This window comes from Myxine glutinosa, chromosome 7 (assembly GCF_964187855.1).
Source record: "Myxine glutinosa chromosome 7, kmMyxGlut1.1, whole genome shotgun sequence".
NCBI classification, from domain to species: domain Eukaryota; kingdom Metazoa; phylum Chordata; class Myxini; order Myxiniformes; family Myxinidae; genus Myxine; species Myxine glutinosa.
The window spans coordinates 49594979-49618204 of record NC_136267.1 but is presented as its reverse complement, the minus strand read 5'-3'; the positions used below and the strand labels follow the sequence as shown (position 1 = coordinate 49618204).

At 43.0% G+C, this 23226-nt stretch overlaps 1 protein-coding gene across 6 annotated transcripts in view; it reads left to right on the top strand.

The window, feature by feature from the left end:
- The window catches only part of AGGF1 (angiogenic factor with G-patch and FHA domains 1), a 29779-nt gene extending 7337 nt beyond the window's left edge, over positions 1-22442 (top strand). The window contains exons 3-16 of one of the 6 annotated variants that reach the window (XM_068122296.2): positions 223-308; positions 502-684; positions 793-969; positions 1429-1560; positions 1745-1912; positions 3281-3530; positions 4064-4172; positions 4476-4527; positions 5452-5553; positions 7880-8048; positions 8169-8248; positions 8555-8685; positions 12946-13045; positions 20701-22442. In XM_068122296.2, coding sequence (XP_067978397.1) covers positions 225-308; positions 502-684; positions 793-969; positions 1429-1560; positions 1745-1912; positions 3281-3530; positions 4064-4172; positions 4476-4527; positions 5452-5553; positions 7880-8048; positions 8169-8248; positions 8555-8685; positions 12946-13045; positions 20701-20889 — 1926 coding nt within the window. In that variant the 5' untranslated portion in view covers positions 223-224 and the 3' untranslated portion in view covers positions 20890-22442. Of the gene's footprint in view, positions 1-222; positions 309-501; positions 685-792; positions 970-1428; positions 1561-1744; positions 1913-3280; positions 3531-4063; positions 4173-4475; positions 4528-5451; positions 5554-7876; positions 8049-8168; positions 8249-8542; positions 8686-12945; positions 13046-20700 lie in introns of all 6 variants that reach the window. The other 5 variants (XM_078781669.1, XM_078781668.1, XM_068122295.2 and 2 more) reach the window with 5 other exon arrangements.
- The last annotated feature ends 784 nt before the right edge of the window (positions 22443-23226 follow it).

The following is a 23226-nucleotide window of genomic DNA, read 5'->3' as shown; positions in this document are numbered from 1 at the left end:
AAGATGACATCAGGGAAATTATAGAGTGAACAGAGAATGTTTGTGAAGTACAATATGCCCTCTTTTCATTAAATCTGCCAGAAAAGCGACGGGTACCTTTCCTCGTTACTTACTATGTGAACTGTTTATTTTTGTAAATATTTATTTGCTATGTGATTTTTATTTATTTATTTACTACATGATTGATTTTTAGGGGCTATATTATTGTGATTGTGTGTTTAGTGATGGATGCAGAAGAAAGTGGCGAAACTGCAAATGGAAATGGAATCTTGTTGCCTCCCGATGCTGTGGAAGACATAGCTTTGCAGGTGTGTTAGTTTTTCGAGACTACACTTTCGAGACTGATTATGAAATGCTTGCAGTTTGTGTGTGAGGTTTTTTTTTTTGCTGTTGTCCATACAATACAGTCTTTGAATTTTAGATAGGCCAAGGTGTTCAAACCCTGTTGCGAGACGTTATGTTTATGTACACTGGTTGTGACACAATGATGCTGTGTTTCAGGACACCATAGTACCAACAGGCGTGACAGAAGGTGAGGTGTGTGAATATGAAAACCTTTCCTGTGATGCTCAAACCTCCATAGATGTGTACAAGATGCATATCCAGCAAATGAAACGTCAGATGGAACAGTTGGTTGAACAGTATGAGAATGCACAAGATATCAATGCTAAGCTGTATCAGCAGGTGGGGTTTTATTTATTTATTTATAATCGCATTTTGCAATAGTGCTTAATATTTGTGTATCGACAATACAACGTTACCACCAGCAGTAATGCATGGTGTGTGATGCAGGTGGATGAGTTGGGCAGGCAAGTTGCTGAGCTTCAACAGAAGCGAGCGCCTGTTGTTGATGCGTCGGTACAGACTGAAGACTGGAGCCTCACTTTGGAATATGCACAAAATAGTCAAGTGCAGGGACAGCCAGGAAGTGTTCCAGCTCTACCGGACGAGCATGGAAGAGGCATGCTGGTAAATGTTGGTTTGGAGGAGTGTTTTTAAGTATTAGGGATGGAAAAGGTGCCAATTTATTGTCAAATAGTGACAAGGCTAGACAGTGCATTTATCCTTGTGCGTATCCTCCAAATATCAAATGTGCTATTATCTGGTAAGGAAGTTCTGCAACTTAAATTTTTCATTGGCTTTTCTCTCTTCGGTTTCTGCTGTCATGGAATAATAATAATGCTACCGTTGGAACCGCTGCATTAAGCTCATAAATTCGCTTCTTGTTAAATGACAGGAAGATGCGCTTATTCTTATGTTTAAATGGACACATGTTTGTTCCATGTAAATCGATTATTATCTTTCCAAGGGTATAATTTTTTTATGCCTCTGCCGACGAAGTCGCAGGAGCAATTACGTTCTCCGGTTGTCCATCCGTTTGTGCGGTACACATGCCTGCTTTGACTTTGTCCATACCCCTTTACCCAGAATGCACCAGAAGAATCAATAGCAGACAGCTTACGAGCTACTGCTGAAGAAGCCATGCAGCAGACTGGCTTTGTTTACGATGAAAACACTGGTTTCTACTACGACTACAATACCGGATACTACTATGATGCGGTATATATCTTTTTTTTGGAAAACGATGTGTATTATTATTATTTATTTTATGATTATTAGTAGTTAGTTTGTTGGTTTCTGTATTTATTTATTTTAAATGCTTTCTTTGAAATTGTTGAAAACTGAATTCAATTCCATTCCTATTTTGTGCAAACTTACATTCCTTCAATGATATTTTCTCCAGTCGACTCAGATGTATTACGATCCCAAACTTGGCCATTATTACTATTACGATGGAGAGAAAGGTTCATACGAGTTCTATACTTCGGTTGAAATTGAGCCAGAGGATGGTGCAGATGGAAACGCAAAAAGCAAGCTGCGGAAAAAAAGACAAAAGATGAAAAAGGAAAAGGTAAGAAGCTCTTTTTTTCAGATGGTTTTGAACATTATATTATCAAGAAACTAATATAGTCTTCAATCTGATGTGATAACCAATACAAACGAGGCTGCCAGCGAGAAAGGGCGGATATGAAACATTTACAAATTGAAAAATTAAAGTGTGTGTGTGTGTGTGTGTGTGTGTGTGTGTGTGTGTGTGTGTGTGTGTGTGTGTGTGTGTGTGTGTGTGTGTGTGTGTGTGTGTGTGTGTGTGTGTGTGTGTGTGTGTGTGTGTGTGTGTGTGTGTGTGTGTGTGTGTGTGTGTGTGCGCGCACGCGTGTGTGTGCCATGTTTTTGTGGTGTTCTACTGGAGCTATCTGATGTGGAATGGGATGCACCGAAATGATCATCATGATCTCCTGAGTTGATTAGGCTAATTAATCTATAAATAATCCGGAAGAATTCCCATATTTCTAAACGACGTGCCACGTTGAGGTGCATATAACCGTTTAATAGGTCCTTCCACTACATGACATTATAATTACAAAATACATCACAAAAACAATGATAACTTTGTGACAAAGCATTTATTAATGAATACTAATATTATTAACAACAATAATAAGAGTAACATTTGGCAATAATAATAATTAACGTATAATCCGCCTCATACCCCAGCTATCCTTCCCCTCCCCCTTTTCCTCCACCTCTCTGCCCTCGTCCAAACACTTGTGAAAACTTGCTTGGTGAAAGGTTAGCTCATGCTCAATCAGTACACAGGCAGGAATGCTACCAAGGCCATGAAAACCAATTAAATTTTGGGCCCACTAGTGTATCAAAAGTCCTGGAAAGGTATGTGGTATTCATTTATTTTATGATAATAAAAAGCTGTACTAACTGAAAATTATTTTCCCAGCAATCGATGTTCAGGTGAAATTTAAAAAAAATTCTCCCAAATATGACTTCTTTATTTGCATCTTTTTTTTTGTTACAATTTGGACAAGATCACCCCAAAAATGCATATTTTGACATCAATTTTTCAAAAATTTTCATCCCTGCCTTTCAGCTAAAGTGTTTTGAAAAACAACCCCTATTCCCCCCCAGATGCACGACCCCTGAAATGAGTCGTTTTCCATTTTTCAAAACTTCTGCAGTTTCATCCATGTATTTGTCTAAAATTTGTGTTGGTGCCAAAGCCAGTGACCAATTGCAAATTAATAGGATGTTAACTCTTCAACCATCTTTCATGAACCTATGTCTCTATCAAAAGAAAAATATGTTCTTTTTTCACAAGTGGCAATTACTGCCACGGGAATCATATGAGCAGCATGCAGGTTTACTAATGATGTTTAATGCATATCCTCGGCTGCATGACATCTGTGTTACGGGTTACCCATCACAGGATCCTGACCGTGATGGTTCCGGAAAGAATTGGGGAAAAAGGCATTGCCGAAATTCGATTTTTGGCAACAAGAGGCACAGTAAAAAGCGGAAGGAGCAGTACGCGGCTAGCTTAAGCTCTGGTGATGAGACAGAGAACAGCACAAACAGTGAGCCAGAGGAAGGCGAGATCACAGACTCTGAAACAGGAGGTGGAAAAGGCATGTCTTCAGGGGACAGTTCTGAAAGTGATGAGAAAGAAGAAGCTGAAGGTAATGTCCTTTCATCTTCAATATATCCTTTTAAAAAGCAGTAAGCAGAATATACACGATTAGTTAATTGTGTTGCAGTAGACAGATATCGTAGAGATCACTTCCACTACACAAGATCACTTCCACTTCAGGAAATTATGACATTCGACAACTACAAAACTTCATCCGATCAAGATGAAATTTCTTGAGCATCATCTCGGGATAAATTGGTGGAGAAAAAAAAAATTATGATGTTATCGGTCACGTGGAGATAGAGGCACACAAAGTCGACCGTTTAGCGTATTGGAATAGAGATGCCTTCCCTCCTCCCCCAATGTTGTACTAAATATTGAAACAGCCAATTTACATAAAAATACGTTTATATAATTTGCAATCTTAAAATCTATTTGGTTCTAGTATCTCGCCAAAACGATTCCCGATACTTCTTTACAAGTTAAACTATCGAATAAAAAAATGTGTACAGAAAGGACTTTTAAAATCGTGATTTCCAATTTGGATGATGCAATCCATTAAATGCTGTGTGTGCTCCCTAGAACAAGGCATTTGGCCTCCGTGCATCCGCGTTATCGTTGTGCGTTCTCCAGTGTTGGAGGTCGGAACCCTCTTCATAATCACCTCTGACAGACCAGCCACCGTTGGCAGGTAGGAGATCTTGAGGGCTGTTCCCACTGATTCTGATGCTATGAAAGGAGAACTTTTGCATGCACGCTTACCACGCACCATTAACAGGTAAAAAAATTGTATGTGCTGCTTCCTTGCTTGTCGCTCAGCATTTCAAAAAGATAGAGCACAGATAAACAACCATAGGTTGGTGGTAATAGTGCAGGCTTTTTATGGGCCTTATGGCCTTTGTCGAAGTTCCTCAGAAAATAACTCATTTATTATTTGATTTTGTGATTAGCTTGCTGTTAATCTTGATGATGAATCACTCGTGTCTCCTTCTAGAGAAAAGGAAATGGACCACGCTATCCAAATTCCAGAGATTGGAGTAAGCAAGGTACAGCATTGAGATTGTTTCATATTGCAGCAGCCGATGCGTTTCACAGAGGGAGGGGGAACGGGGGTTGGAGTTTGGGACAAGGAGGGTACATTTAGGGATGAATTGGATGTATATTTATTGTTCTTATTTGAAATATCATGTTTCCTGTTTGTTTAAGAAACCCTTTATGTATTTGCTGTTCTGAAATTAATCGAGCACAGACTGCTTCATTTAATTTAAGTAATTTTGTAATCCAATATCATGTGCTTGACAATTTTTGTTTCCAGAAGAATCAAAGCGAGAATCAAAACAAGATTTTTCTTAACTCAAAATTTGATATTGGGTCATTCCTGGTGGAACCTTTTGCCATCTTTCAACTCTGCTTTAGGTGGGAAGCATGGGGATTTGCGATGGAGCGCCATCGGCTTTGCCCTAGTTATCCCCACGCCTTTTGAAAACGCACGGGGGGAGGGAGGATATTGTATTTGGCTCTCGGTTTGTCTGTTCGTCACTATCTCCTAAACAGTTGAGTAGAAATTCACCAAACTTGGTAGTTACGATCACCACATGTAAAGAAGGTTTTTGGACACGCCCACCGGTCAAAAGACGAGGTCAAAATGTCAAATACCAAAAATGGCAATTACGAGCACATTTTATAGTTGGTGGGAGAGGGTCGACAAATGAAATATGCAACGTCCCCCCAGCTCGCTCCCCCCCCCCCCCCCCCCCCCATAGTTCATGCCCCAAGGGGTGGGGACCTTAGGTCATTGGGTCAAAACGGAGGAAATTTTTTTTCACTCAAATTGTGATATTCGGTCTTTCCTGGTGGAACTTTATTGATTCGCTGTAGTGTTTTTTTGTGAATGATATAGCATTGTTTACTGTCATTCTTTGTACTTTTTTTTTTTCTTTTTCTTGGTTACTGTCATTCTTTGTGCCCAGTTCCATGCGAAGGTGGAATTTAAGCCGGACCTCCAAGCTTACGTTATTATTGATCAAGGCAGCCAGAACGGCACTGTAATCAATGGAACCAGGATGCAGCAGGTACGTGTGCTGGCCTTGCCTGGCAATGGTCACCATTTAATCCTGCAATTCTGCTACAGAACAAGGTCTAACGGTAACTAAAGAGGGGAGTTCTCTGCTCGCAGTGTGATTTCTCTCCCTTGCCATTTGGCACAACTCTGTGATGTAATATAGCACTTGGAAACCTGAAGTGCACAATTTGGGCAGCTTGGTTGCTGGGGATCTTACTGGGACAGTCAAGATCCTTAAATAGACACTTAAATAAAATCTAAGCCTTCTTTCCTCCCCCCTCTGCCCTCCCCCCCCCCCCCCGCCTCCTCCCCCAATCCCACTTTCACTTTCCCTCTCTCCCTCTACATGAGTGAGGCTCATCAAAGAGCAAGGTTGAATTAAAAGTTAAGTAGCAGGGCAATAATTAGGCACAAACCAGAAAGGGATTAAACAAACAAAAAAGGGAGAGATGAGGGGAGGAAATACTGAAACCAGCAAGCAAGAGGGTTGGATTAGGAGGGGTTAATGTGGGTAATAAAGGTTATGGGCCAGGATAGGGCAGTGGAACACCTGCTTTTTGAGGTGGCAGTGGACTGCCTGCTTTTGAAGGCCTGGAGAGAAGAGTGGGAAAATACGGCCTTGGGATGGTGGTTCCATCGACAGGAGAAGCGAGGAATAAATGAGTGCAGTCAGCCTTGAGCAGCATATCTAGAATTGAGTTACTTTGACAGAAATCAGGCTTTTTATGTCTCCGCCGCCGAAGGTGCCGAGGTATTGTTTTGGGTTGTATGTCCGTTCGTCTGTTGTTGTTGAAGAATTGTTGAAGAATGTTGAGAAGACTCAGGAGACTCCAATAAACGAAACAGCTTTTACAAAGTAAAGATTTATTATAATTAATAAATCACTTGTTTCAAAATAATAAGGAACTACAATAACGAAAACGAATTGGTAATTCAAGTCGATGGTTCTTCTTCTTCAGCCGGTCCTCTGCGCAGCGCTGTTCAAATGGACACTCGTTCCGTTCCGTTCGACAAGGGTTCTTGGTTCAAGGCTAACCCCCGCTCTTGCAGGGAAAATGGCCTTAAAATGCATGTTGTTGTTGTGTGTTGTGTCCGTTCGTCTGTGATCAATTTTTGTTTCCACGATAACTTGTGACCCACTTAAGGAATTTTTTTAACAAATATGGTAAAAAAAAAAAGTGTATTATGATGCAAAACTCCCTCACTCTCTTCAATCCCACTCCACCCTCCAAGTCTTTAAAACAGCTGTTCACCACCATCTCTTATCTTCCCCCATCCAAAACCTTGATCTTTTCTACCCCCGCTAATTTCACCCCAATTCCACTTTTTGAAATACCAACTTTTGTCCTGGAAGTCCTTGGTGTCCTTGTGCTTTATACTTCTCCCTCCCCCCCCCCCCCTTCCCACGCCTCCTCCCCCCCGGGCCCTCTCCCTTCCACACATCTCCCTGCTCTCGGATGTTGTGTGTGTGTGCTTCCCCTTTTCTCCCCATCTTGTCTTCCGCTCCCTCTTTTTGTGTATTTTGTTTGTCTGGTCGATTTGTTTGTGAAGTTAATGTTAGCTCTTTCACGAGCCTCGATTCAGTATACAAAAAAAAGAAGAAAAAAAAAAGATGAACCGATTAGATTTTGAGTTCACAGGGTCAAAGGTCATGTGACCTTTAGCTGAAAGTAGTAGATTTTAGTTAACGTGATAACTTATGAACCGCTAAAGGGATTTTGACCAAACTTAGTACAGATGTGTACTATTATGCAAAGATGAATAGATAATATTTTAAATTGAACAGGTCAAAGGTCATGTGCCCTTAAATCATTTTGCAGACCATAACTCGAGTTAGAAGCATCTGATGTCTCTATTCTACTTATCTGTCTGCTCTCTCGATATCTCTCCCTCCCTCCCTCTCTCCTCTCTCAAGGGACCTTTAATTTCTTCATATGACCTGTAATTGAGATCAAACATAACAGTGGGTTGATATTTAACATGGGTGGACGCATATGCATTGACGCATTCACTTCAAATTATACTTCCTAGTTCTTGATTTTTATCCTCATTTGTAACTACTTATAGGGATGATAAGATGAGGAAATTCACTTCGTAAGATTTGTTGTGATACCCTTGTGGTTTGAGCACTTTACTGACTCGTGTAATGCATCTCAATGTTGACGCATTAACATCAGTTGGTCTTGTCGATAAGGAATTCAGGTGAAACGAGAAAGAGCAGCATAATATACAGGATTTTGCTGTTGTTTTATATGATTATTTGATTTCCTATGCATTAGCAGTTAAATGGAAAATGCATCTTTCGGAAATTGCATGCTCGTGTCATATGGTGGCAGGAAAAGGATGCAGTCTCTGAACCCCATGCACTGAGCCACGGCGATGAATTGCGATTTGGTGAAACAGTGCTTTCCTTTCACATTCACCCTGATGCTGAGACCTGCGTCGGGTGTGAGCCAGGCCAGGTCCTTGCTCACCTGCGCCTGCGCCCGAACAATGCCAATGCAGGTGAAGTTTGTTGTTTGAGTTGTTCTTGTTCTGTGGCCTTGGTATCTTTTAAAGTTGTACTTTTGGGTTGTTTTTTTGTTTGTTTCTTACGATGTATTTATTTGAACTTTCTGGGCGAAGGCAAGGCATTTCCAAAGGAGAACAAGGAAAAGATTAGACGAAAGGAGATGAAGCAAATGAAGGCAAAGTATGGTTTGCAGGTGAGGTGAGAGAGGAGGACATTTTCTTGTCTCCAAATCTGAAGCAAAGTTTTGTGTATTGTGAACTTTCCAAGCACATCATTTGAATTCAATGAATAAACAACAACTTGATTTGATTAATGGTAAAACAAAAATTATTGTTCAGGATTCCATGAATTGAATTGTTCCCGAGTTATAAATTCTTTAAAATTTCTCAATGTGTTGCACCTTTTTATTTCAACTTGTTTTTTCCTTCATTATCTCTCCACTACACCTTCCCCCCAACATTTCACCTGTCTTCTCTTGGGTTTGTTGAATCTACCCGAGAATTGTCCTTACAAGGAGTTAGAGGCCCTCCTTAAGAAGACAAACTACAAAAACCGGGCTGGTATCCGTCGACGAGACATTGGGAGTGACAACCCCTTCCAGAAGGACGACGCCCCTGCCTCAGTGCATGAGTAAATCTCCATGTTTATATTTCCTTTTATCGTTATGGAAACAACAGTCCTGTCCTCATTGCACGTTTTTTGCACTTGCACTTCAACATGTAAATTAAAACGTAAATGAGGTTAATTTTTGTGTCATTGAGAATTTGGCACCAAATCGAATACATTGTAGTTTGGTTGGTTTGAGTTGAGGAAGAGGAAAGGAGAAGGTAATAGGAATGTAACAAACAAATTAATGCTTCATTCGTTTGTTTATTTTTATTTTTTTCTCTCGTGAAGGTTGCTCTTCTGCACTAATGGACCATCTATACAAATTAATCTCTGCACATAATTTATTCAAGACATCCGTTGAACATGTGGGTGAAGTTTTAAAGCGATCCTTCTGAAAACTGCCATCCTCATTCAGACTGCTTCAAAGAATGATGACCATAATCATTTTAAAAGCAAAGACTAAAATGTTGTGGAGGCCGGAAATGCAAAATTGTTTCACCGGTCAAAAATAGGGATCCATAGATTCACATTTTGGAGGCCATTCTCAAAATTCCACCATTGTTTTCAGTAATAGCTGGCATCAGGCAATTCTGAATTGAGCCTTCGCCATTTGTTCACCATATGTGAATTCCTTTTTCCGTGATAATGGCTACTCTGAGTGAGTAATTGCTGGGTGTATATTTTGCAAAATTGTCATCTCTGCTGCTCAGCGTCGACGAGTCTGGCATTTCACTCAGGCCAACTGGCACGGTCTTCAAGCAGCCATCAATCATCTGGACTGGTCTCCCATCTCTACCACCTCTGACATCAACTCATCCTGGGAATTCTTCCAAAGTAAATTGCTCTCTCTCATGCACAGATTTATCCCATCTCGTCTTCAGTTGTCATACCCTTCCTCCCGTCCATGGTACACGGAATCTTGTGGTGAGGCTGTTGCCCAGAAACAACTTGCCTTCGTCTCCTGGAAAGCAAATCCAACGGAAGGAAATCTCATTTCCTTTCACAAAGCCCGAAACAAGTGTGTGTCCACCCTCAGGAGAGCCAGGAAAGAATATCTCTCCGTTCTCAAGACCGAACTCTCTTATCTGTCTCCCTCTTCCAAATCCTGGTGGCGTCTGGTCAAATCCGTTTCTGGTGTTTGTTCCCCCTCCATCCCCTCCCTTACCTCAAACGGCTACACAGCTGACTCCGCACGTGAAAAAGCTGAATGCCTCAACTCTGTGTTTGCCTCTAAATCTTGTGTCCCAAACCCATCCCTCTCTGTACCCACCATACCCAGTCGTACCCTGCTGCTCCTGGACTCCGTGTCCTTTCCTCCTGACAAGGTGGAAAAGTTTCTGTCAACCCTCGACTCTGATTCTGCAACTGGACCCGACGGCATCAGCCCACGGGTCCTAAAATCCTGCTCTGCTGCTCTATCTCACCCTCTCTCTGTTCTCTTCACCCTCTCTTTTGCTCAAGGTCAACTGCCATCTGCTTGGAAATCAGCCAACATCACCGCTTTGCACAAAAAAGGTGCAAAAACAGATCCTAGCAACTACAGACCAATCAGCCTTCTCCCAATTATCAGCAAAGTCATGGAATCCATCATTGCTTCTGATATGAAATCTTTCCTCTTCTCCAATGGCTTGATCTCTGATCATCAATTTGGTTTCAGACCAGGTCACTCTACTCTGGACATGCTGCTTCTGCTGTCTCAACAATGGATGGAGGTCCTCAATGCCAAACAGGAAATTAGAGCTGTCTCCCTCGACATATCACGTGCCTTCGACACGGTCTGGCACCCCGCTCTGCTCACCAAACTCTCCTCCTTTGGTATCCATGGAAATCTCCACGCATGGCTGGCGGACTTCCTCTCTAGTCGTCGTCAACGTGTGGCCCTGAATGGGTTTCTCTCATCTCCTCTTCCTGTTCAGGCTGGAGTTCCCCAAGGCAGTGTTCTGGGCCCCGTGCTTTTTCTGGTCTTCATCAATGATCTCTCTGACTCTCTCGAAAATCCTCTCTATCTCTTTGCTGATGACTCCACTCTCTGCCGCTCCATTCCTCTTCCCTCAGATCGGCAGTCTGCTGCCTCCTCACTCTCTGAAGACCTGGACAAAATCACAGACTGGTCAAACAAGTGGAACATGTCTTTCAATCCTGACAAATCTCACACTCTTACTATGTCTCTCCGAAAAGATCGACTGGACAACCCTCCCATCTACTTTCTCAACAATCCTCTCCAAGAAGTTCTGTCGCTCAAGATTTTGGGTCTCACTATCTGCCATGATCTTTCTTGGGAAAACCACATTTCCAAGCTGGCCTCCAAAGCCAGTCGCCGACTGGGCATCCTCCGTCGTGCGAAGTCCTTCCTCGGCACACCTGAGCTCCTCACCACATACAAGGCTTTCATCCGCAGCTCAATGGAATACTGTTCTCCCCTATGGGCCGGTGCTCCTGCCTCACACCTAGCTCGGCTTCACGCTGTTGAAACCAAAGCTTTCAGAATTATTGGAATCTCCCGCGATGAAGCTATCTCTGAGGGCCTTTCACTCACTCACCGCAGGCAGGTAGGTGGTCTTTCTGTCTTCTACCGACTCCTCTCCGGCCTTGCACCCCCAGCTCTCTCTGTGCTCTGTCCCCCAAATATTCCTACAGGTCGCACAAGATCTGCCAGCAACCCTCTGATGGTTAAACTGCCGAAATCTCGGCTCTCCGCTCACCTTCACTCTTTCATTCCTCTTTTCTCCCGCCTCTGGAACAAACTACCTCACTCCCTTCAATCCCACTCCTCCCTCCAGGTCTTTAAAACAGCTGTTCACCACCATCTCTTATCTTCCCCCATCCAAAACCTTGATCTTTTCTACCCCCGCTAATTCACCCCAGATCCACCTTGTTTGAAATTCCAACTTCTTTCCTGTAAGTCCTGGCAGGGTCCATATGTTTTATACCTCTCCCACTGCCCCCTTCCCACGCCCCCCCCCCCCCCCCCCCCAAAGCCCTCGCCCTCTCTCAGATCTCTCGATGTCTCCATGTCTCTCGGTCCCTGCTCTCAAATGTTGTGTTTGTGTCCTTCCCCCTCTCTCCCCATCTTGTCTACCGCTCCCTATGTTATATGTTTTATGTGTCGGTTTGTCTTTCTGTGTGATTAATGTTCGCTCTTTCACGAGCCTCGAACTTGTATACAAAAAAAAAAAAAAAAAAAAAAAAAAAAAAAAAATCTCCTCGAAAGTGTGCTATCTTATTAATTCCTGAAAATTGACCGGTTTATCTAAATCTGCCTTGGAAAGGTAAATTTTCTCAAAAATTTGAACAACGCATTAAGCAAGCAGTCATGCTCTGCTATCATATGGCCACAACGCTAGTGGTATTTACGACCCACAAAATGCTTGCTCCTCCAGAAAGATGCACTGCATACCACACAACTGAATAATGTTATTTGGGTTTCAGTGCTGGAGCATGTGATGCCAGGTACATGCGCGATACATCCCAGAGATTGGAGGGCCGAATAAAGCAGCACGTTCCATTTCCGATTAGTAGCAGTCTAGGTACATCCCATATACAACCAGCCTGAGCATGCAAAAATCCCAATAAAATGCTTGCCCAAAACTGCGACAATTCTGCGATCGGTCAGCATCTGCTGGACAATCCAAAATGCACACAAACTATCTCGGTGACTGGTTTCGGATCGTGGCCCGAGCACGCAGTGTGGCACATTTACACACGCAGTGTGGCACATTTACACACACAGTGGCCCATTCTTTGCAAGCAAAAATTAATTCGTGCAAACACTTCGCTTGTTTTGATGCAGCTGCTGCAGTGTGGAATGTCTTGGGTTATCCAGTTCCCTCAGCACCTCACATCCATAATGTGCATTGGCGTTAGCCAACGACCATCAGTCACGTGTGCCAGTTGGTAACCACGTGCAAGTATAAATGGATTTGATCCGTGATATCTGCTGGTATTCTTGAAATTGTCCCGAAGAGGACAAGACGAAAAGCACAGGCAATGTCTGTCTTGTCCTCTGTCTTTAAATATTGCATTACCGAGCAAGTATTCATCTTATGGTTTAGTTTGTACACTTTCCATCTTCACATTGTTCTACACTTTGTCTGAAGTATCAGAAATTACTTTCCATTCAGACTGCTCTTTATTTTGGATTCTGAGGAGTTGCATCCATGTTGGCGTAATAAACTTTTACATACCGAGCCCTTTTCACGTACTACTGTTTAACCACCGCGCTGCCTTTACATATAATGTACCTGACAAAGTTAATCACCAAATTTATTTTTGTTCACTCAGAGAAATTAATGAAGAAAACAAAGGACGAAAATTGCTTGAGAAGATGGGCTGGAAAAAAGGGGAGAAGCTGGGAAAAGGCAGCAAGGGTATCATTGAACCGGTGAGTCAAAGGCATATGTTTATGATTTGTTAATTGTGATACGTTGTCTAACTTCTACTATTGTACAGTAAATCATGCATCAAAGATGGTACTGCGAGGTAAAAATGGTTCCATAGGTGAATGCATTACTTATTTATTTTTTATTTTTTAATCATTACCCCCAATTTAATTATATTTCCACAATTTTTTGGAATTTTTTGTAACAACTGCATCTCTGGTAATGGTACATCCTACCCCTGTGGATCTGGTAATGATGAAATTTCCAGCAAATCTCTCCTGATCCTCATCTGCCCCTCTTGGCTCCATGACCATGTTCTCACCAAAACTCACATCTCTTTCCCTATTGATAGGAAGCAACCTAATCTATTGATAGGATAATCTAAGGATTATCAAATTAATACACTTATTTACATGGTCATTTGCAGTCACTGGAAGAGGTACATTCTTGAACTTCTCCACCTCACCATAAATCACAACCTCTCCTGGGATTTAAAAAAAACAAAAATTGTATACAAGATCGAGGCTCGTGCAAGAGCTAACATTAATCACAAAAAAAAAAAAAAAAACGGACACGTAAAACATATAATAAAGGGAGCAGGAGACTAAATGGGGAGATAGAGGGAAGCATACAAGTACAACAGCAGAGAACGAGGACATCGGGAGATCTGTGGGAGGGAGAGGGCTTGGGAGGAGGAGCCGTGGGAAAGGGGGCAAAGGGGTGGGAGAGGTATAAAACACATGGACACTGCTAGGACTTCCAAGAAAGAAGTCGGTATTTCAAAAAAGTGGATCTGGGGTGAATTAATGGGTGTAGAAAAGATCAATGTTTTCGATGGGGGGGAAAATAAGAAATGGTGGTGAACAGCTGTTTTAAAGACCTGGAGGAAGGAGTGGGATTGAAGAGAGCGAGGGAGTTTGTTCCAGAGGCAGGAGAAAAGAGGAATGAAAGAGTGAAGGTGAATAGAGAGTCTTGATTTTGGCAATTTAACCATAAGAGGTTGCAGGCAGCTCTTGTGTGACCTGGAGGAATATTTGGGGGACAGAGCACAGACAGAGCTGGGGGAGCTAGGACGGAGAGGAGTCTGTAGAAGACAGAAAGATCACCAACCTGCCTGCGGTGAGTGAGTGAAAGGCCCTCGGAGTTAGCTTCATCGCGGGAGATTCCAATGATTCTGAAAGCTTTGGTATTAACAGCGTGAAGCCGAGCTAGGTGTGAGGAAGGAGCATCAGCCCAGAGGGGAGAACAGTATTCCATTGAGCTGCGGATGAAAGCCTTGTATGTGGTGAGGAGTTCAGGTGTGCCAAGGAAGAACTTCGCACGACAGATGATGCCCAGTCGGCGACTGCCTTTGGAGGCCAGCTTGGAAATGTGGTTTTCCCAGGAAAGATCATGGCAGATAGTGAGACTCAAAAGCTTGAGTGACAGCACTTGTTGGAGAGGATTGTTGAGAAAGTAGATGGGAAGGTTGTCCAGTCAGTCTTTTCGGAGAGACATCGTGGGAGTGTGAGATTTGACAGGATTGAAAGATATGTTCCACTTGTTTGACCAGTCTGTGATTTTGACCAGGTCTGCAGGGAGTGAGGAGGCTGCAGACTGCCGATCTGAGGGATGAGGTATGGAGCGGTAGAGAGTGCTCATCAGCAAAGAGATAGGATTTTCCAGAGAGTCGGAGAGATCATTGATGAAGACCAGAAAAAGCACAGGGCCCATAACACTTCCTTGGGGAACTCCAGCCTGAACAGGAAGGGGAGATGAGAGAAATCCATTCAGGGCCACATGTTAACTACGAACAGAGAGGAAGTCTGTAAGCCATGCGTGCAGATTTCCATGGATACCATCAGAGGACAATTTGGTGAGCAGAGAGGGGGGCTGGACAGTATCGAAGGCACGTGATATGTCAATGGAGACAGCTCTGATTTCCTGTTTGGCATTCAGGACCTCCATCCATTTTTGAGACAGCAGAAGCAGCATGTCCAAAGTAGAGTGACCTGGTCTGAATCCAAATTAATGATCCGAGATCAAGCCATTGGTGAAGAGGAAGGATTTGATGTCAGAAGCGATGATTGATTCCATGACCTTGCTGATTATTGGAAGCAGGCTGATTGGTCTGTAGTTGCAAGGATCTGTTTTAACATCTTTTTTGTGTAAAGCGGTAATGTTGGCTGATTTCCAAGCAGATGGCAGATGGCAGATGACCTTGAGCAAAAGAGAGGGTGAAGAGAACAGAGAGAGAGTGAGATCGAGCGGCAGAGCAGGATTTTAGGACCCGTGGGCTGATGCCCTATGGTCCAGTTGCAGAATCAGAGTCGAGGTTTGACAGAAACCTCTCCACCTTGTCAGGAGAGAAGGACACAGAGTCCAGGAGCAGCTGGATTCGACTGGGTACGGTGGGTACAGAGAGATATGGGGTCGGTACACAAGATTTTGAGGAAAACACAGAGTTGAGGCATTTGGCTTTTTCACGTGCGGTGTCAGCTGTTTAGCCGTTTGAGGTAAGGGAGGGGGATGGAAGGGGAACAAACACCAGAAACAGATTTGACCAGACGCCACCAGGATTTTGAGGAGGGAGACAGGTTTGAGAGTTCAGTCTTGAGAATGAATGAATGAATGAATGATCGTTTTAAGGCCATTTTCCCCACTAGAGCGGGGGTTAGCCTTGCGGGCCCCATGACATTCATGGTTCCCTGTTTGAGGCAATGTTTTTATGGCCGGATGCCCTTCATGATGCCAACCCTTGGTCACGCTCTTACGATGCGCAGGGCTTGAGAGTGGAGAGATATTGTTTCCTGGCTCTCCTGAGGTTAGACAGATGAATACTTATCAAATTTCGCCTCCAAAGCCAGCCACAGTTTTGGAATCTTCTGTCTTTCTGAATAATTCCTTGAAAAATGACAATTGCTCATGAAAAGGCCAACAAGGCCATTGTCTGTAGCTCAATGGAGTACTGCTCTTCCCTATGAGCTGACACGCCAGCATCATAGCTCTCCCCTGGATTCTGTGACATCTAAAACTCTCAACATTAGGCCGAAAAAAATATATTGCTGGTCTCTGGTCAGACCAAATAGTCTAGTAGGAAGACTAGGTCCCCCTGCACCCCCCGGAGATATACTTCTAATCAGTGTTTCTAGATTGGAAACAATGTGTAGAAAATGACTAGCTATGGCCCCAAGCTGAAAAAATGTCCCACATACCATTTTTATGCAAATTACTGCTGCCATTATCAAAAAAAGACTAGGTCCCCCTGCACCCCCCCGGAGATATACTTCTAATCAGTGTTTCTAGATTGGAAAAAATGTGTAGAAAATGACTAGCTATGGCCCCAAGCTGAAACAATGTCCCACATACCATTTTTATGCAAATTACTGCTGCCATTATCAAAAAAAGACTAGGTCCCCCTGCACCCCCCCGGAGATATACTTCTAATCAGTGTTTCTAGATTGGAAAAAATGTGTAGAAAATGACTAGCTATGGCCCCAAGCTGAAACAATGTCCCACATACCATTTTTATGCAAATTACTGCTGCCATTATCAAAAAAACGATTTTTGACATATCTCAGCCAATATTGCAGATAATTGAAAAATGAAGGTGTCTAGACCCATGTTTTGAAGGGCATAGATCATGATAGAACTATTCATAACATGATTACATGTGTCTATGGTATACTAGTATGCTAATTAGTGCTTTATTTACAAAATAATCACAGTTTTACGAAATAATAGACTCATATTAAGGTCCGTCTACACAGACGTTAACACAAAGTTTTATTTTTCTAAATACCCTGTGAAATTCACCGAATGCCCTGTGAAACCTGGGATTCTTCTCCAGCTTTTTCAAGGGCCCGACTTTTCCCTTCCCTTTGAAGGCACTGGTGCAGTCTTCTCCGCTGAACACATAGTACCCCAGGAGAGTGGCACAGTAGTCCTCTCCCAGGGATTCTGCCAGCTCAGAGACGTTGACAAGTTGGCGATGCTTCCCTGACCCTGTATCCAGGTACACCGTCAGCTTGATGTTGTGGGCATGGTGGAGCAGGATCAGGAGGATGTCTGTGTCCGGTGTTCTGACTACAGCGTTCTTGTATCCGATGGTAGCAGCATGATGGAGGTACAGAACCACCCTGGTATCAGTCTCTTCCTGGTTGCTGTAGATCGTGGGGAGTTCACGTACCTCGACCTGAAACACAAAAAGGCACCGCATTTCAATCACCAGTCACTGCCAGTTTCAGTATATCTCCGGGGGGTGCAGGGGGACCTAGTCTTTTTTTGATAATGGCAGCAGTAATTTGCATAAAAATGGTATGTGGGACATTTTTTCAGCTTGGGGCCATAGCTAGTCATTTTCTACACATTTTTTCCAATCTAGAAACACTGATTAGAAGTATATCTCCGGGGGTGCAGGGGGACCTAGTCTTTTTTTGATAATGGCAGCAGTAATTTGCATAAAAATGGTATGTGGGACATTTTGTCAGCTTGGGGCCATAGCTAGTCATTTTCTACACATTTTTTCCAATCTAGAAACACTGATTAGAAGTATATCTCCGGGGGGTGCAGGGGGACCTAGTCTTTTTTTGATAATGGCAGCAGTAATTTGCATAAAAATGGTATGTGGGACATTATTTCAGCTTGGGGCCATAGCTAGTCATTTTCTACACATTTTTTCCAATCTAGAAACACTGATTAGAAGTATATCTCCGGGGGGTGCAGGGGGACCTAGTCTTCCTACTAGACTAAAAGTTCCAGAATTGACGCGGTGATGCGGTTTTTTTTTCTTTTCTTTTTTTTTTTGAAAAGCATGGATTGCAAATATAAAGGTGTTTTTTGTGTCATCATGCCTTGCGGTCCTCCTCATCTGCAGTGGCGCCGTCCAAAGAGAAATTAAAGACAGCCAATGGGACTTGTAGGTCTTTTTTTATGTAAATAATGAACACAAGCTTAAGTTATTTTAAAATGTATTTATTCTGAAAATCATTAAGTTCTTCAAGTATATTATAGACTGCCATTTCGTTCTCGGGATCGCCTCGCCGTACCGTTAAACATTCCAATGCGTCGATCGCGTCAACACTGCGCATGTGCAAGTGGTCTAACAGGCCGATGGTCTCCCACGATCTCTTCTCCCAGTCCACCAGATTATCACAGACACTTACAACCTCATGACAAACGAGATAGGATCCAGGCCTAACTAACGAGATCACCCGCAGCACTCTAGGCCTTCTGGTTGCTTCACACGAACCCGACAAAGAACGTCTTCGTTTCAATAAATTACAATATCCAGCCGATTGGATTCATGACGTCACGGCACACAACACTACTCATATCTTTGGAACGGCTGGTTGGATTTGGACAAACTAAACGTAGTTTTGTAGGGGATAGCCGTGCGCGAACGTCGATACCAGTGGCGACCCTCACAGACCCGTAATTCCCGAGATAGCGCGCTGGCCCGGCAACAACAGGCATGCGCTGTTGTCGGTACCGTTGGAAATTTAAAAAAAAAAAATTGTTGACGCGCAGGGTCAAAATCGATGCGCGCGCTGACCATAGACCGCAAATATATTTTTCTCGGCCTATATCTGCATCCACCATAATGAGGCAGAAGCACATGTCCTGTTCTCACATCACAGAATGGTTAATGGCCTCTTTATTATTACTAGGGCGTGCCCGTACGTGCGTGCCCGTACGTGCTTGCCCGTACGTGCTTGCCCGTACGTGCTTGCCCGTACGTGCGTGCAAAAGGAAAAAAGTTTTGAAACCACGTGCCAGAATTACGATTATTCGCAATTTAGTTTTAATGGCCAATTAATCAATTATCGCAAACGTATTTTGTCTTTTCGCAAGGACAAACAAAGAAAAGAGAAGAGAACAACAATAACAACAACAACCAAAAAAACCCCCACTTCCAACCCCCAGTTCCAAAGGCCACACCGTTTTGACACCTGAAAACAAAAAAAAGTTGTGCACTTTGTTTGATAAATTATTTTCTGCACAATTTTTCTTCAATAACTAAATAAAAATAAAAATAAAAATTGTTTACATGTACACACACCTTTATCTCATTAGCACCTCTTCATAAACAACATTGCTGAGGAAACGGCGCTGCTTCTTTGTTTCCTCGTCCAAGGAAAGAATGCGGAGGCTGCTGGAGCTGCCAACCCTACTGGCCGCCACGTAGAACTGACCATGGCTGAAGAAGTCTCTTGTGCAGAAGACCCCAACATGGTGTAGCGACTGCCCTTGGGATTTATTCACAGTCATGGCAAAGCAGGGTCGTACCGGAAACTGTCGACGCCGCAGAGTGAACGGGAACATGTTGTCAGATGGACTCAAGGTTATGCGTGGAATGAGCAATGTGCGTCCAGAATTGACACCCATCACAGATTTTGCAACCAACAGATTTGGAAGGATCTGATGGATGACGTACCTTGAGCCATTGCAGTGCCCGCTTTGCTGGTCAAAATTTCGTAGCAGCATGATTACCATACCCACCTTGAGAGTGATCAGAATACGGAGCAAGAAAATATAGGCGAATGTGAGAGACCATAACTTGGGAAGCACAAATTCTCAATATTAAATTATTAACCTATCATCTTTAATAGAACTATAATAGACCAATTAAACTAACGGTTGTTTTTATTTTCTTGTTTTTGGCAAAGTTAACATCCAGAGAGGCTGTGTATAGGCCAATCCCCCCCCTCTATTTACATGAAATGGTTTGGTCCATTCGCAAAGCCAAAGCGAACGGCTTGCGAGTACGGTGACCATACCTTGGGAACCACTTGTCCGATTAATTTCAAACCTTGAAAAGGCACATCCTCGGGTCCCCAGCAATATACCTGGCAAGTTTCAAGTATATCGGACCGGTAGTTGTCGAGAAACAGCGGTCGCATACAGACACACAGAGATTACTGGAATTATAGAGAGATTATTTAAACAAAATTTTTACTGCCTCTCCTCCTGTATGGCTCTCTCTGCTCTTTGGTCCTCTTCAGGTTCTCTTTTATCCCCTCTCCGAAATTATTACATTTTGGCGAAGATCCAGATACGATTTTTTTTTTAATTCTAAGTGATTCTTCACCATTGAGTGATGGGGCCAAAATGATATATAGCATGATGTTTCAAAAACGTGTGGACAATTTGTGACAAACTGGGTGGATGAGTTGGTTTGGCGACGAGAACAAGCTGATTAGATGTTCAGGTCCCGATCCAGATCTGGTCTATCAGTGGGATACAAACCGTGAACTGTTCAGCTTGGCGGAGGTATGCAATCTCCCGAGAGCCTTTCTCGTTGAGCATGTATCGCATCGGTGTCTTTTTTACATTTACTTGACCATTATTAGGTTGTCATGAAGACCGAGACGAGGCATATGATTTCATAATATGAAATGGCCATCAACTTGACTGCCACATAATTACCATGGTTTTTCTCGGAAATTACAAGTTCATGAAAATTGGCAATTTTCAGATTCTACAATAAAATTCATTCCAGCTTTTTAAAATACTTGGAGCAAGTATTATTGTGTAATGTGGCTGCGGCTGAACGATGTGTTGAGTATTTTCTCCAAACAGGCACTGTTGTAAGATATAATTTGTTAAATACCTTATGATGAAAGCCTGCTTGCTTCTATATGCATTCCTATATCTATACCTGTGTGCGAACCTGCAGATCAAGGTGCAGCTTCGATCCAAGAATGCCGGACTGGGCACAGGCACCGCCGGTATGGCTTTGGATTCGGACATTGTGGGGCCCGGGCGCAGTGAGGAACGCCGGCGGCAGAACTGGGAGCGAGCGCGCCAGCGCTACGAAGCAGATTGTGAAGCAGAAACAGACCAACACTCCGAGGGCCTGTGTTAATGGAGGGGCATAAAAGTGCAACCAGCAACATGATCGTTTCATCCTACGAGTTAATTTGAGGCAGATTTTACACCGTCACATTCCAGAAACTTTTCAACTGGAATCAGAAGGATGCCACTGTTTGGAATTATGTGTTTGTGAGGAGATGTGAAGCACAATGTGTACAACAGCATCTGTGAAATCTTCCCAAGCAAGACAGAGATTTTCATATATTTTTAATTCCAAGGAAAGTAAAATCTGCCTCAGCTTGAGAGTACAATGTGCAAAATTTTCTCGAATTCTTGCCATTTAAAAAAAACAATCTATCTCATAAATGTTTGTTTGTGCCCATGTGCTTCCTGTTACTGAATTTCTAACCATTTATTTCCACGTATTGTTTCAAGCGGCCCTGTATGCCTCCGGCTGTAACACTGGCTTTGAGTTATGACATTATCATGAAACACTGAACGTCGCACTACAACAACAACAGGCATTTTAAGGCCATCCCCACCTAGCATTAATTCAACAGCTGAACGGGATTAAAACTCAGGACCTGAGGATCCCAAGCCCGCCGCCCTAACCATTACAACAACACGACAACAGGCATTTTAAGGCCATTTTCCCTGCAAGAGCAGGGGTTAGCCTTGCGGTCCCCATGACAATCTTCTCCATTTTGCCCTATTTTCTGCATCTCTCCTTGTTAACCATCCCTGGTGTTGGGCTAGTGGCTAGGGTGCCGGCTAAGGATCCTAGGATCCTGGGTTCGAATCCCGGTCAATCGCTGAATTAACGCCAGGGGGGTTGACTCAGCCTGTCATCCTCCGAGGTCGGCAAATTGAGTACCAGTTCACTGGTAATTCCCTGCTTGTCGTTAAAGGCGGCAAAAAGGGTTGGCGTCAGGAAGGGCATCCGGCCGTAAAATGTTGCTTCAAAAAGGGGACCGAAAAACAACAACAACCACAGTTCCCGAAAAAGGCCAACCCCCGCTTGCGGGGAAAAATGGCCTCTAAAGGTGGTTTTTTCTCCTTGTTAACCCCCTTGCCCGCATTTCTTCTTCCACCATCTTTAGCCAAGTCTTTCTCGGTCTTCCCCATCTTCTACTTCCTTCTACATTCATTTCCATCACTCTTCTCAACCAGTCACTTTCATCCTTCCTCAGCACATGACCAAACCATCTCAACCTGTTCCTCTTCACAGCATCCATCACAGGCTCTATTCCTATCATCTTTCGCAATTCATCATTTGTCTTCCTCTCTCTCAACGATACTCCGCACATCCACCGAACCATTCGCATTTCCACCCTTTCCAGCCTTCGTTGCTGCTCTACATTCATTACGCATGTCTCGCTCCCATAAATCATAACACTTCTCACACATGCAGCATACACCTTTCCCTTGAGCTTCAACTACACTCCTAAAAACTACAGCTTCAACCACAAAAGAAAGTTGCGATGATTGAGATTTTTTTCTCTCTCTCTTGTACAATATTAACTTGCTCAATGTATTATATTTCATTCTGTAAGATAGTTTTATGGGTATACAAAAATTCTCTTCAAATAAATGTCGATAGTTTGAGCCATTGCCTCGTTCTTTTGCTACTTCTTTCCAAAATCTCAATTAACCTTGATCTTTATTACTTCCACCACCAAAGGTGGATGGAGGTCATGTTTTCACCACTGTTTGTTTGTGAGCAGGATATCTCAAAAGGTTGTGGATGGATTCAGGTGAAATTTTGTGGAGGTTGGGTGTGCGACGAGGGCGATTTGATTTGGGTGAAGATCCGGATCTGGATACAATAATTAACCCGCACCTGAAGCAGAAAGTGGGGTTAAGCAATTGGTGCATGTCTTTCCGTCCATCCATCTTATCAGTTTATGATCGAGGAACAACTCATTTAAATTTAATGTTGTATTTTGAACCTGAATCGGAAGACAAATCTGTTGTTGAACAGTACTTTGTCTCTGAATTTGTCCTGATCGTGCATGTGCAGAGTAGAAAATCAGAATAAAAACAAAATAGAAAATCATTCCAAACAGGAAACGTGCTGTTTTTAAGGACTAGTCAGGTTCACTATGTTAACAAATATAATTTCATTCAAAATTTTGGGATTAGCAAAACTGTACATTTTTGGAATCATCAGAGCATGGAGAATCTGAAAATCAATGTTGGCATTTGCACAGACACCTGCATGGCCGCCATTTTGGATTTTCAAAATGGCCACCATAAAAGACATATTTTGCGCTATCTCGGCTTCTAGTCAACCTAGAACCTTAATTAAATATGCTAATCCTATGTTTTCTGGGTCAAGGAATCCAATAAAGGCCTCAAAATAGTGCTCAGGATTATAGAAAAGCAACAA